General features: G+C 28.7%; 1 protein-coding gene across 1 annotated transcript; it reads right to left on the bottom strand.

The window, feature by feature from the left end:
* Positions 1-4,300: 4,300 nt before the first annotated feature.
* On the bottom strand, positions 4,301-15,623 carry LOC106692443 (venom carboxylesterase-6). The gene is made up of 10 exons (XM_014438394.2): positions 15,418-15,623; positions 13,294-13,431; positions 10,882-11,029; positions 10,339-10,524; positions 8,631-8,821; positions 8,370-8,535; positions 7,909-8,090; positions 6,331-6,481; positions 4,650-4,776; positions 4,301-4,547 (listed from the first exon to the last, which is right to left on the bottom strand). Exons 1-10 carry the CDS (start codon positions 15,589-15,591, stop codon positions 4,376-4,378), a joined length of 1,635 nt encoding a protein of 544 aa, XP_014293880.1. The 5' UTR covers positions 15,592-15,623; the 3' UTR covers positions 4,301-4,375.
* Between the last annotated feature and the right edge of the window lie 49 nt (positions 15,624-15,672).

Here is a 15,672-nt window from a genome sequence, read left to right as displayed (position 1 = left end):
AATATAATAGGAAAAATTAAACCCCATGTTTTCAATTGCACAACTTGAAATATTCAGATCAGACAGGGGGATCCTCTTTATCATTAGAAGGCTTGTTTAAATTAGGTAGTAATAAAGGAGTCCCAACTATTGATTTACACTCCCGTATTGAAATTTCTATTTTATATATTTGATCTTTTTCATATCAGACTAAAACTTTAAAAAAAAAATTAAGCAGTTTTTCTGGTTCTGAAAGTTTTAATCACGTAATTCAAAATTTAAGTTTGTACATGATCGCACAATCGCAACACTTTCTCTTGATATACAGGGTGTTTCAGGATTAAATGGCCAAACTGAAAATATGAATTAAGGACCTCAAAACAAAAATCCTCTGAAGATATGTCCGCAAACGCTTTGTTTAGGAGATCTAAAGATTTGCATTGTTATGAATTATTTAGATTATATGAAGTAAAGAAAACTTATTAATTTGTTCCAACTACTTTATTAATTAAACTTAAACTTTAAATTCATATTAAATGTTATTCAAATTGATTTTCGCGGCATTATACCTTTCTTCAACAGCAGCAGTGACGGAACGGCACTGGATATGTGTTATTGTTTCACAAGATTCAATATGGCCGCACTCCTTTCTTCATTTCGTAAAGGGGCAAAAATACCATCACCACGTGATATTATAGCAAATGTACCAGTTTCTTTAAGATGTTGACACGTTGAGTTAAAGATAGACTTATTTAGTATCTTCTATTCGGAAATCGCTTGGCATATTCACGACGGGCAGCATTAGCATTGCAAAAACCGTACCGAACACCATATCACCATATACACCATTAGTATAAACTGAAGGCATAATGATGAGTACTCTGCGAAACCCTCTTACAAACTGATAGATGTTATTGACAGTTCCCAATGCTAATTCCAAATAGTTTTTATACAGTTAGGAATAAAAGGCAATATTAGTATTCTATCTAATCTCAACAAAGCATTTGCGGGCAAACCTTCACTTTGAACATTTAATATGAATCATAAAGCTTACATTTAATTAATAAAGTAGTTAGAACAAATAAATAGGTTTTATTTATTTCATATAACGTAAATAATTCATAACAATGAAAATCTTTTGGCGTGAATATCTCCTAAACAAAGCGTTTGCAGACGTACCTTCAGAGGTAATTGTTTTCTAGTTTTGAGGTCTTCAGTTTATATTTTCAGTTTGGCCACTTAACCCTGAATCACCCTATGGAGTATATATTAAGTGAATGTAAAAACAAATAAGTGGACAATATATCAAAATTATTTTTATTCATTTTGCTACTTAACTTAAATAGTTAAAAAAGATTGTGTTTTTTTTCAGACGTGTCAAGATTTTTTTTTTATTTTGAGGTATTCCATAAATTGTTTCAGGAAAGTCTGTAGGACGACCTCAATAAACAAAGTAACGACAGTTTACAGTACTATCTTTGGAATACGTCCTATTATAAATAAAATAAAACTTTTCTTTAGTCAGATGTTCCACTATTCAAGCCATGGAGCGATATGAATACGAAATCCACACCATTCAGTTTTCCAAATTATATCTTAACTTAATCTTACCTTGATAAAAGAAGATCATTGTAGTAAAAAATTAGCACTTGAAACTACACTAAAACTACCGCTAAATCAATTCGTATCACAAAACTTCTGAAGTCTGCAGTAAGATAAATATTATCAACATACACTAGCCATACTTAAGATAAAGGTACTAACTTTAGAGCCACAATTACGTTTGGCAGTACCAGTGTTACCACAGCCCTTTGTTTCTTAACTTTATTTTTCAATTTATATTATTAATTCTTGGAAAGCTCACCTAACCTTGTTTGAATTAAATCAAACTATCTAAATTTATACAAACATATATAAAAAAGTAAACTATTCTGATTAAAAACCTGATTTTTTTTTTTACATAATTGAAGTGCCAAGAGAAAGTTAATGTAAATAATTTAATATTGAAATTCAACCTTTCTATTTCTTAAAACTAAATCAATTTTAAGTTTTAGAAAAAATATGTAAGCCACTGTACAAAATGGAGCATTTAAAAATATTGTACCAAGGAAAAATTCCTTATTAATTCCTCTTACATTTCACATATAATGTTCTTCCATTTAGCTTTTCAAACGTATTTTTGCACATGAATATACCATTAACCAAAAAAAGAAGCTACAAGTTAATGTAGACAATTTTTAAAAAGTTTGTATAAAAATGTATTCATATGAACCAGAAAATTAATTTTTTTTTTAAATAATGCACATAGTTAATATAATAGTACAAAAAAAGAAGTTGAAATTGCAACTTGTCACAAGAAACAAGGAAGAGCTGGATGGAGAATGGTAATAATAATAATAACCAACATAACAACTCCATCCATAACAAACTCTCCCGAAACAACTGGTTAATACTATTCCAAAAACTAGTATTTTTTAGATTGAATTAAACTCTTTATATGTTAATTCATTGCTTCACTCAAATTTGTCAATTTTTGAACTTTAAATTAAATAAGGAAAAAATAATACAATGAATATTGGTATTCGTACACCTATGTGTACATAATATGAGAAATTTAGTTCAAGCATTAGATTTTATTTAACAAAAATCAGATATTAGCCCCAAAAGGATAGAACGTGCAAAATAAAATTTGTGATTTTGAATTTCCTTCTCATGATTAGAATTTCTGTCTAGGTTTGGCTAAATTCTGGTATCTACTAATATTATTGGTTTGCAAATACTAGTATACAGATTACATAGTACAAGCACTAATACATTTTGGTTCATAATGAGGGCCACTATTAAAGATATTATATGAGCTAAAAAGTAGAAAAGTATTAGGCAGGATTGTACGAGTCAGTGAAATTGCACTAAACACAAATTACAAGATGAATATATTACATTACTCTGTACTTTATTATGAAACAGGATCCAGGACAAAACAAGAACTATCAAAACCTGTTAATAATTCGTATTTAAAAAAAAAAATGTAACCACTTTACTAAATTACAGGCCTGAGAATATTACATACATTTTTCATATATTTATAATAAAGGAATGTAAGAAAAAAAGTCTCCCAAGTGCATTGGTCTAGATTCTACTGGGTGAGTAGGGTTATTTATTTTTTCCTATACTCAATATAGCTATAATGTTTTAGAGTATATAGTTATATCAGCATATAAAACTGTATTAATGTATGTTAAAGTAATTAAGTAACATTTTACCTAGGTTAATTAATCAGATATACAATTATCTATATTTCAAAGTTTAAGACCAAACTTTATTTATTTTTTCTAAATCGAAGTCCCTTTACCAATTTCATTGTTCTTATGTTTTATTAAATTTGATTTGTTGTTTGAGAATAAAAATCTACTGGAACAACAGTGTTTGAAACATGCATGGCAAGAAAAATACTTTTCCACATCCTTAATCCAAAGTAGAAAATAAAAATTGATTCTAAACCTCTTTCAAACTGATTTCCAACTCAGGCCAAATTTGTTCTTTTATACCTAAAGCATACAATTTGAGTGAAAATATTTGTTTCTTTTCATAACGTCAAAAAGAAAAAATTAATCTGCTACAAATAATTTTTTCGCCATCCAGTACCCTCTTTTTCATGATAAATATATGTAAATATACTTACATATTTATTTTGTAGTAGTTTACTAGACTTGTTTAAGACATTTAAGTTTCATACATGTGAAAAAGAAGCTAGTATAACTTTAATAGATGATTTTACTAGAATCAAAAGTATTTTACATATTATTCTCTTTTCAATAAAACAAAAGTGTCAACTCCAAATAAATATAGGTCTTAAAAATACAACTTAACCTATGATGATATTTTATGAAGTATTAGCACTTCAAAACTGGGATATTCTGATAATTTACTCAGTGAGTTAAAACACATGCTCTTGTTTCTGAAGAACTTAATTATTAATTATTAATTATTTATCCTAGCTTAAATTACCTTATTGTATCTTATTGTTGTAATATTCTCAGTTTTTTTTTGTATCTTTTTAGCTCTGATGAAGCACTGCAAAGTGGGGTGAAACGTCGGACATTAAAATAGTTTTAAACAATTTGTTCTTTTTTTCACCGCAACCCTGACCTTCTTCTTATATTTTAATTATTAATTCTATTATTTAACAATAATTGAAAGAAGTTTTTTTTTTCTCTCTCTCTATAGAACCACTAACAGAATGAAATAAGTACACTTACCCGTTTAAATTAAGGCCTTTTATTACAAGAAAATATTTTTTAAATTAATAAAGTGGATCAGAAATAGTTATCACTTTTCACTGTTTTGTTAAAAACTTTATTGGTCTATTACTTATTTTAAAAAATAGTAAATCACTTCAATATCTTTCTTTTTCTTTTAAATTGAGAGAATCCCAAAAATGACATTTATCAAATGCAAAATTTCTTTCTAAAATATTAAAAGCAGGATCTTTGATATTTACATAGGTAAAAGAATCGTTCACATCGTTAACGTTTGGCCAGACCAAACCATCATCTAATTGAGGAACTCTGAGAAAAAGAAAAATTATAAGTTAGCTTTGAAAAGTTAAAAATAAATTTGAATGAAAAATAAAACAATTAAACTATAAAATGTACCACTAATTTACATACCCAGTTTTAGCAAAGTTTACTAGCATTTTGGTCATAAACGCAATCATCTTTCGGTCATTTTCAGTTTCTGCAGTATTAATCATTTCATTCTCAAACATATAACCCGTGTCATCTGCATGGCAAACACCTGAAAATATAATTCATTTGTAATCTGTAATTTAATATGCAGTACTGTCAATATAATGTTTATATTACTATAAAGAAGCTCCTCTTCTTTGAAAGAAAAATATTAAAAAGAAAATTCAGATTATTTTTTTATCCAGGGACAGTGGTCTTTAACAAGTTTTATGTCTAAATTATTAAGGCATCGAGAATGAAATTTGCAGGATACATTGCCAGCATAAAATTAGTGATATATTGAAGAAACAATTAAAATAACCACTCTATGGTATTTTATGAGCTGAAGAGCTTACAAGTAAATAATAATAATATTTATCTTGTCTCTTGAAGGTTGAAACAAATTCATGTCCAGTCTGATCTATATACGTTGAAAAATATTTTATTCTAATGTTTACCTCTATATCTGACATCTAAGACATTCTCTAAATTTGGTGCTATTTAGTTATCAAATTTTTTGAAAATTAAAGTCGATTGATTCAATTTTTATTGTTTTTAGTGCCTACAGGAAATGGTCTATGACAATATCCTGAATGAAGCAGATATCGATTTTTTTAAAAAAATCATATTTTGGAGAGTAACTTGTACAACTAAGGAGTGAGAAAACAAAATAGAGCACCTAATTACTGTACTAATTCTAATAGAAAACATTTATTTAGTAGTGACCAGTCTTAACTACTTGATCTTAAACGATTTTCAACATAAAATAAAATATTGAAACTCTGACAGAAAAACTTTTTCTACTTAAAAACACTTTACACGCATTCTCAGTATTTCACTATTATCATATATATTAGGATAATAAAACAGTAAATATCCAATATCATGTACAAATATTATTTTGAACATCTTATATAAACAAACATCATAAATTTAATCAGGATCTCAAGGAATTAATTGAAGCTGTTATTTCTGTTTTATTTGATATAGCTGAACTCACTTAATAAGAAAAAACACTCTTAGAACTTTAAAAGAATAATATGGAAAAATAGAGACTCTTTACATGAACAGCTATTTCACTTCATTTCAAGTGGGAGATATAAAAATACTATTCTTCTCTTTTTTATGAAATTAATGGCATGAAAGAAGATTAGTAATGCCCTGTTTATTGATTACACAAACAGTGTTCAAAGCTAACCATTGAGAATCTCACTTGTCAGTGTTAAGTGGCTGTACAAGTAATTATAGAAAGAATAAATGGAATTAATTAAATTAATTATTGAAAGCATAATAAATATTTGTCTTTTCATTGACATCCTGGTTATTTTCTAGCTCCTGAAAATTTCTCTATACACTCAAGAGAAATATATATATATATAAAAAAGAAAAGATAAGCATGTATGTAAAGAAGTCCTAAAATACTATGAAACTATGTTATATACAAAATTTAAGTCATATTGATATTAATTTTGTTGAGTACTTGGGAGAGACCACAAAAAAAAATTATCAAACATTTTTCATTCTCTTTCACATCCTGGAACTAAGTGAAGAGATTAAAGAAGGGAATGAAAATTTTAAATAAAAATTAAATTTTAAAATTGAGTTAAAAGTGACTCTACAATACCCCAATTTTTGTTGGACTTGGAAACATATCCAGAAACACTGTTTTTTCCTCTATAAGAAAATATGTAAGAATACACTGGTGATTTGTAATTACTAGAGTGAAGTTCAGCTGCTTCTAATGTTCCAAGAACAAAATGTCTGTCACTACATACCTGTAACAATAATAAATTTTAATTCAGGAGGTTATGTTTGAGTTACTTTTATTTAGATAATAGAAGGAAATTTGTAATAAAGGCTCTCTCTAAAAAAAAACTTACAAAAGTCAATAGTTAAAATATTTAGAACAAGGCAACGAATATAATAACTTTATTTTATGTTCCTCTCATATCAATTGTTAAGTCCCACTAATAACCAAGTCTTTATTACATCATTAAAACACACTTTTGTGACTTCAAATGCATAAGATGTTTTAAACAAGTTTTCAATGATATAATCTACAAACTACTAAACATTTTTTTATTTCAATAAATTAATATTAATTAAATAATAAATTAATAAATACATTTTCAAAGACTTTAAAATCTTTATTTTTATCAGAACAACCACCAATCAATGTGGTTGGTCTTAAAACATATAGAAACTTATTTGAAATTGGTGTTGCAATAAGGACATGTCTTCCAATAATTTATTACATCTACAGCTCCGAAATTTTGGTCAATTTTATCAAACCGGTAATGCTAAGTGAACCTAATATGAGATATCTCCTTGATTTTATATCATCAAAGATTTCATTGGAATTTTTCAATCATCCTGAGCCTTTGATTCAATCTTATTAGTTTTTTTCCGTTTCTTGTCTTCTTTCTTTCTCTTGTTCACCATCTACCCATTTTTATAACCTTTCTTGTAGATTAAAAGACATTAATACAAATATTCCCTAGAAAATCTTTCCATAATAATACTTTTAGGGACTAACTAAGGTTAGTAGTTTCAAATAATACAATAATAATGGGCTCGAGAAAATAAGGATTAGCACTGCAGTTTCGCAAACTTAAAAAAATAAATCACATTACTCTTGGCAGGTCTATTAAAATTTGAAGCAGAGCAGAAAAAAAAGTGGACGCACAATTATTCTTTATGCAGTTGATTAAGTAGATAAAGAATAAAAAAACAGTGAAAAGTAAATGATTAAACATTCATTAAAACAGAAAACATCAAAAGCACTTTATGGATAGCACAATATTTTTAATAGATAGTTCAGTAGTAATAATACATCCAACACTTCTAAATTATTTATTTATTTCTAATCCTAAAAAACCAAAAATTAAATATTTTTTCCACAGCATTCGTTTGAGGCATCTCTGGCATTTATTTGAGGCACTGCAGGGTACCGTGGCACCCATTTGGGAACCATTGGACTACAATCTCACAGATTCCTGCTTTGACCTTCAGTTGTGGGACAGCTTTGATATTACTTTTATTATCATGATTTAGATTAATTTATTTCATATCTTAATTGATGTGGATTGAAACATTTGCTTAAAAATAAAAAACACTAAGGGTTATTGAAGAAAGTAATAAAATTCAATTAAAAACATTGATTGAAGTATTCTACAGATCATTTATTAGATTTATAGCTTACATCAATCAAAGCCTTTTCATTTTTTGATATTGATCCATATCCAAAATATCTTTTTCTAATATTCCTGCTTATTTCATTCAACGCATCTCCTTCAAATAAGTGTCCATAGTCCAACAGACTTGGAGCAACCTCATTCCAATGGTTATCCAAGTACTTCAGTAATGTTTCATTAGCTATAAAATCTGAAAAAAAAATCAAATAATTAACATCAAAGATTAAAATTTTCAATTAGTATAAAGTAAAATATGAAACAGAAAGAATTTTGTTAAAACTTAATGATTGAATTATTATATTAACTTGGTTATCATAAGTGAGATACTAGTGTTTTGCAGGGAAGAGTGCATTAAACTTAGTGCATATATATAATATATTATCAATCATCAATTATACATTATCAATGAACCATCAACAATGAATTATCAATAACTTTTTCTTGTCAAAAGAAGATATAAAACACATACCAGCAACAGGATATAAACCTTCTTCTGTTGTTAGTGTTGTAAGCCAAGGTACTTCTTGGGCCTCTTTGTTCTTGATTATCTCTATAGGTGATTTGGATATAAATGCACTTGGATGATTTGCCTCAACAACTGGTCCAAAAACAGTAAATGGGTAGTAAATCCAAGTCTAAAAATCATATATAAATGGTAAATTCATGATTAACGATATTTCAATAACAATTATAGTTGAAAAACTATATTTAAAAATATTATAACATTTACTTGAAAATCCTTCATTTTTGAAACTATTTCTCGTCCTTCTTTTTTCAAAAGACAGTCATGAATCTCAGATGAATTGGCACTAGGGCAACTTAATAATTCAGCCAACTTTGATGCCCTTTCTTTGAAATTTTCTGTTTTTGTCCAGGGATCCAGCACAGTCCCACTCATTGAGAAAGCTCGGTGAATGAGACCTATGTTAAAATGTAAGTTAGATTCATAAAATGAACAAATTTACAGTATTATAGACACCATGAGACTGATTCACAATTATATTTTCTTAATCATTAGTATTATTTATTAATCTTTAAATATACAGAAATCATTCTTTTTAACAATAAAAATATTCTTTATTCCAGTGCAAGTCCCTTTAGAATAACATAACCAGATAAGAAAATGGGCTTTAGTGCCTTAAAGTAAAATACAGAAATTCAACAAATGAAAACAATGAAATAATAACACATCTTAAGGTATTCCATAATAACAATAAATTAGGAAAAAACAAAGAGATAATGATAATTAACAAAAATAATAAAAAGTTAATGAGAGGTAACCAAACTATTCTTGGTGGGAGGGTCAAGTTTTCATTCTGTGGGACTGCCACAAAATAAATATCAACACAACCAGGCCGGATTTGAACCAGCATCTCTGTAGTTCCTAGGTTGCTAGTCATTGTAAAAGAACAACCATTTCATCTCAGTTAATCAATAAGCAAAAATAACTATAACGTCCAAAAACCTCAAATTCGATAATTAGCATAACATTTTAGTTATACCCTTTCCTTTCCAGTTTAGCTTATTGAACACATAATTTAGTGCACAGTTGAATAAAATTGGGTATGGCAGATAATCCTGCTTAATGGCTCTTCAAATTTCTGGTATTCTATCATTGCCATCCATGTCTATATGAATATTATACACATCCAATAATGTTTTGTGTTAAATGTAAAAAATAAAGAGAAAACAAACAATAAAATAATCTAAATTCTAATTCTAATAATAAAAAGTAAAAAAAAATGAATTAATGATGCCTAAGAGAAACAAGCAAAATAAATTTATTTACACATTTATAAGTTTTAAGTGAATTTTTGATTCAATATTATGCAATGTAAAAAATAAAAATAAAATCTATTAATCTTTATTTTAATTGAGAACCAAAACATTTATTTGCTATTCTTTATGAATTGGGTGGACTGGAAGTGATTGAAGAAATGGGACTCGAAGGCTAGTTAAAAAAAAGAAAGAGAAAGGATTCGGAATTGTCTAGGAAAGGTTGCAGCAGGTGGGTATTGTTTACAAGCCTAAAGGCTGAAAACAGGTGCTCCGTACAGAGGATTTGAATTGAAGGAAGTCGGAGCTGTATGATGGGAATATTTATAATTTGATGCATCATTCAGCTTTTAGCTTCAATCCAGCTCTGCTGTTGGAGAACTGATCCTGATCCTTGTATCCTCTCTCTATAGGATTTCTTTTGGATAGAAACAACTTCTAACCTTTATTCTACTTATCTTGTTGGTATTAATTTATTTTTCAGGACTGCCAAAAAAAATAATATCAACCAATATAGTACAGGTAGGAATTAAATCCAGATGGGTCTAAACCTGGTGCCCTAAAATTCTTTTCCCAACACACTCGACTATCACAGCCTCAAATAATTCATAGAGGAATTTTTAGCCTTAACTATTTAAAATAAATATATTCATAATATTTACCTTTAGACATCGGAGACAACATGTGGTAATGAACACTAGCTCCGCCAGCTGAGGTGCCTGTCAAGGTGACACTCTTTGAATTCCCTCCAAAAGCTTCAATATTGCGTGAAACCCATTGCAAAAGCATATTTTGATCTTTTAGCCCAAAGTTTCCAGGTATTACAGTATCACCAGTGCTAAGGAAGCCTATAAAATAACCAATTTAGATTGATTTTATTATGTAAATAACTTTATCTGAATAAAATTATGAAGAGTGATCAATTTATGTTATCAAAATATACAGTTTTTATTATAACAATTCTCATGGTTTCAACTGATTATTTTAGAAAAAATATATACTTAAATCAGAGAATTTTTTTCCTTTTCTTTACTTTTTTTGTGGGGCTATTGTTTTTAATCCTTCATAATTTATTAGTTTTCGCACTTATTTAATTAGCATCAAGTTGAATTAAAGTCACACATCACCGTTAATTTGAACAAATATATGAAATTAAATACAAATATTTTGTTAATTAAATTATTTAATGGTGAAAATGATGTTACCTAAAGGACCAAGTCTATATGTAAAGAAAACATAAACCACATCATGATCCAGGAGATACTTAGGTCCATAATGTCCCAGCATACAGCTGAAACCTCCTCCATGTATGTAAATAATAACATCTTTTAATGTTTTTGTCTCATTGTAATCCTGTTGAAAAATACAAGAAGTCACTTCCTTGGACAAAAAATAAATTAATAACTCCAGATTGAATAATATTTGAATAACAAGGGAAACCCCTATTTATAGTCGATCATTAATTATATTCATTTTCATAAAGAAGGCCATATTTTTCTCACCTCTCATTACAACAAATTCCCTATTTTAAACCAATGGTTTAAGTAGGGGTATCTAGATATTGGAATATCCTGTTTCATGATACAAGTGATATTGATACTTTAACTGATATTTTTAACTAATACTGAATTAAACAGAGGCTGTTTGTAGTTAATGGAGTTGAGGCGTCACATTAGCAATCTTGAGCCGGCAGTAGCGCTAGTTCAAATCAGGCTTGAGGGGTTGAATTTCTGGATATTCCTGAAGAATGAAAACTTAACCTTCTCACTCTAGTTAGAAGAGGTTAGTTACCTGTAGATGACCCTATCCTCCTGTTTGTCAGAAATTACCATGTATAGAAGGGAAAAAAAAGATATAGAATTGAACAACTGTTTTTTACTTAGGCTACAATAGTTTCCATACAAGATTCTTGATGCTAAAATATTGTTTATATAAAAAATGAATGGGACTTATTTATTTTAATACCTCATTGATCCTGTTGGTGTTAGTCTGTTGAAAAGATTAATTACAGTTCTGAAATATTAATGTATTTTTAACATCCATTTTGCCTGTATCAACTTGGATGGGTGTAGTAGATGCAAACCTTTTCTACTTTTAAGGCCAAGATCATCTGTGTGAATATCTGTATCAAGTACATTTTGTCTGTATCAAGTCCTTGTATCAACTATTTTTCACAATCTGATACAAAATATCTGAATAACCCAATCTAGTTTTAAGAAATGTCATGATGCGGCGATGGTTGCAGCTACAAGTGGAAGACACTTTCAGCCCCTCCAATATTTTATGAAAGGGCCAGGGGATATTTTAATTTAAAATAACCCAGAAAAATTAAATAAATATTACAAGTAATAATTAGATTTCATTGAGAGAAAATAATCAGATTTAATTAATAACGGAAAATCTTCCTAGAAGTGAATTAATAAAAACTTTTTTTTATTTTGTTCCATAACTTTCCACTTGTATGCTGCTAAATAATTCACTCAGAATAATATTATTGCCATGTGAAAAACTGATGATAGTGCTACAGCTATATACATAAAGTTGTCTCCTCCCATGTAAAACTGTTATTATGTTACCATAATCTTAACTCCTGCAATATTCAATGAGTGTCAGCATCTATACAAAGGAGTGTGATTTTTAATAAAAAGAACGAGGAGGCCCCTCACCTCCAGATTCTTTCTTTACTAGTAGGACCATATAGAATGGACATTTTACAATTAATAGATAAGTATTACAGGTAACCTTAAAATACCAAAGGTAGTAAAAGGTAATACTCAACATGATTTATTCTTTTTTCCCATAATAAAGCATCCATTAATTTATTGTTTTTATCTTTTAGAGGGATCAGAGAAAAAATAATAATAAAAAGAAGAGATACAACTGACAAGTTTTCTATCAAAAGTCAATTTATCCACTTGGGAAGTTATTACTTAAAAATTATTATAGGAGCATCTTATGTGGATAAGTTGAGTTTTTGCTGAAAAGTTTGATTAGTAACACCAATTTAAAAGAGGAAAAGTTAAAGTTTTAAATAAACTGAATGAATATCTGTGTAGAATTTTAATTTATCAAAAAAAAGTTACTTTTCCGAAGTCGATATATTACTTTTTGACAGTAAATTTCTCAATTATCGTTTTCCAAAAATTAGTCATATGGTAATTATTTTAACCAAGTGGTTAGTTTGTTTAATCTCTGAATTAATAAAAAATTTGAAATCTGTCCCAAATGACCCTCTAACAAAAAAAATAATCAGAACTACCCATAAAATTCAAGACAGATGGTCATCTTAACATTCACAGATCTAGAACCAATAAAATAAATATTCTCTTTTAAATTCCATTGTCCTGATGAAAGCTTAAAATTTAGACTAAAATATTGGAACTCAATAAAAAACAAGTTTTACTTATTTTGTCTAATATAACTATACAGTTGACAATAACCACACCATTCTAGATCTAATTTTATTATTTATGTTTTTGAAACTTTGATTAGTAATTTCTCTTTTACAAAATAAAATAATTTCCAGTAAACAAAAGGTTTATTGGTTGGTTAATGTTGATTATGCATGCCATTTACAAGTTCATAGAAGTAATAGATGCATTCTTAATAAACATTACCTTAGGTGCATAAACATAAGCGTACAAACAGTCTTCAGAACCGTGAACATAAAGGCCTAACTCAGTATACTGAAGGCAATCACTTTTTGGTTTAGTCGCATCCAGGATCCCTTCCCATGTTCTTGGAGGAGAGGGCGCCTGTAATAGTAAAAATTTGATTAAACTCTAAAACAGTTTTTCATTATTATAAAAAGAACTATTGTAATTTAAAATTTAAATACTTCTAAATTCTTCATCCAATCCAAGAACCTGTGATCTAAATAAATTATATATAGGAAGTATAATTATTCCAAACTTTCAGAACATGCCCTTACACTTAATCATGCTTTTGATTTTTCTTCTTATATATCAATTTTTACGGTCAACTATATATACATATATAAATAAATTATATTATATCATGTAAATGCATAACTAATTTCTTTTTCTTGGTACAATGGACAAAGAAGATTTTTGTCAATTAATGTTATTTATATATAAACATTTGTAGTTTGTGGAAGTAATGATTGCTTGGAGGTCACCCAGCATCAAGGTAAGTTACAGAATATCTACTGAAGAACAGTTTTAGCTATTCGAGCCTGAGGGAATAATATCAACAACTTATTGTTTATTTTTGTGCTTAGTGACATATTGTTTAGCTAAAATTTAATGTGAATCTATACAACCCATGAAGGGTTAGGGGTCCATAACTTTGTATGGAAGTACTGTTTTTTGAACAATGGTTGTACTAGGAGGTAATTTTGTTTAAGATTACACTCAACCACCAGGTTTTTCCTGAACTACGGGCAACCACTTTATAGAGGCTGAGTGGACCCCAGGAGGACTCCTAATCCCTCAGGGTTGACTCATGGCAACAGCAATAGAACAAATAATTATCAGCCACAGCTTGATTCGAATCTGGGTCCCAGTGTTGTAGAAAATAATTTTTATTATTTGATTTGTGGTTAAAATTGTTTGTTTGTAGCCTAAACAATTGGTAAATATAATTATGAATAAAGCACCACTATTATTGGCAATGTTGCTTCAGACCATGGGACAACCATGTTGTTTCCCTTGTCTGAGTTCTGTTTGCTAGTGGCATTGGTTAGTGCAGCATATACTCTTTGTATTTTGTTATAAAACCCTCTCTGATCTGCAACACCCAGTAGTTAGTTGTGCAGAGGCTTACTCTCTGAGCTAACCTGCTCCTGGTTAGCAACAATTAGCAGCTAAATATTAATTACCTAATAATTAGCCACTTATTCATTGATATATATTCTTGGATAGGTGTGGACTACTATAAACATATGTGCAGCTAGTTACAAGGATACCTTGTGTGGAGTACTATAAAATAAACAAATATTATAAAAATAAATGAATGATGCTTTTGGTGAGAAGGGAACTCTGAGTGTATTCATTTCTTTATATACATATACCTTTTTATTTATTTCAATTTTATCATAACAACAACAAAAACAAATACTTCAAAATATTCATTTAAATCAAGTTGAAATCTTAAATAATTAAATTTAAAAATATATAAAAGAAGTTTTCGATTAAATCATTTTTACATTCTTAATATTAATTCATTAATAGTGAAATTCTTCATGGCATTGATTATTATTATAAATCATTTTACTTTAACTTTAAATGTAGTAAGATCCAGAAATTAATTAATAAAGTTGCTAATAATTAATATAGTTTTGATTTTATATACCTAAAAAAAAGGATATTATTGAACTTGTGCAGTATTATAATAATATTTAGTTTATAATTAAATATGTTTTTTTTTCTTTGCTTTCTGGGGAAATGCAGTCAGCAAAAAAACACAAACAAAAAATTAGTTATTCGTGCCGACGTTTCGACCTCAATTTCACCTTCGACCTGTTGATTTTTTAATGCAGACTAAATAAGAAACGGTACTTAAATATTATCAAATTTAAGATTGTTAAGAAATTTTAGATCCTCCCCCCTAACAAGTTGTTGCAACAACGGCCCTTTCTCCACTGATAAGAACCCCTAGTTTATAAGGCATAAATCTATTTATGATGTATGATCTAATTAAAGCTGGAATGAGTTTAAAAATTATTGATATTCTCTATGAATTTTGAAAACATCTTACAGTGTAAAGAAATTTAAATTTACCTGAAACCTGACAGGTGGAGCAGCGTACGGAACACCCAGGAATGCAGCAATTTCTTTGCCACCCAAGGTTTTCATAAATGTACCCCTCAAGGTACCCTCTTTTACTACAGCAAGCGGTGGTTCTGAAAGGGCATCTCTGATGGACAGCAAAGTTACGCACAGTAAGAGGTACATTTTGAATCTGGCGGTGTACTTTCTGGAATATATAGTATCAAAACGAACGATAACCTCTGATGTATAATGCTCGACCCGTGA

The sequence above is a fragment of the Halyomorpha halys genome, unplaced genomic scaffold, assembly GCF_000696795.3.
Source record: "Halyomorpha halys isolate HHAL.00 unplaced genomic scaffold, Hhal_1.1 Scaffold56.1, whole genome shotgun sequence".
Classification (NCBI taxonomy): domain Eukaryota; kingdom Metazoa; phylum Arthropoda; class Insecta; order Hemiptera; family Pentatomidae; genus Halyomorpha; species Halyomorpha halys.
The sequence above is the reverse complement of the archived record's forward strand: the minus strand, read 5'-3'. Positions and strand labels throughout refer to the sequence as shown.

Bases quoted from the DNA above. Each gene is read 5' to 3' on its own strand.
- LOC106692443 (XM_014438394.2), bottom strand. From the start codon at position 15,591: ATGTACCTCTTACTGTGCGTAACTTTGCTGTCCATCAGAGATGCCCTT. The intron at 13,432-15,417 runs GTAAATTTAAAT...TTACTATTACAG, and splicing joins CTCCACCTGTCAGGTTTCAG to GCGCCCTCTCCTCCAAGAAC. The intron at 8,822-10,338 runs GTAAATATTATG...ATTTTAACATAG, and splicing joins GTTGTCTCCGATGTCTAAAG to GTCTCATTCACCGAGCTTTC.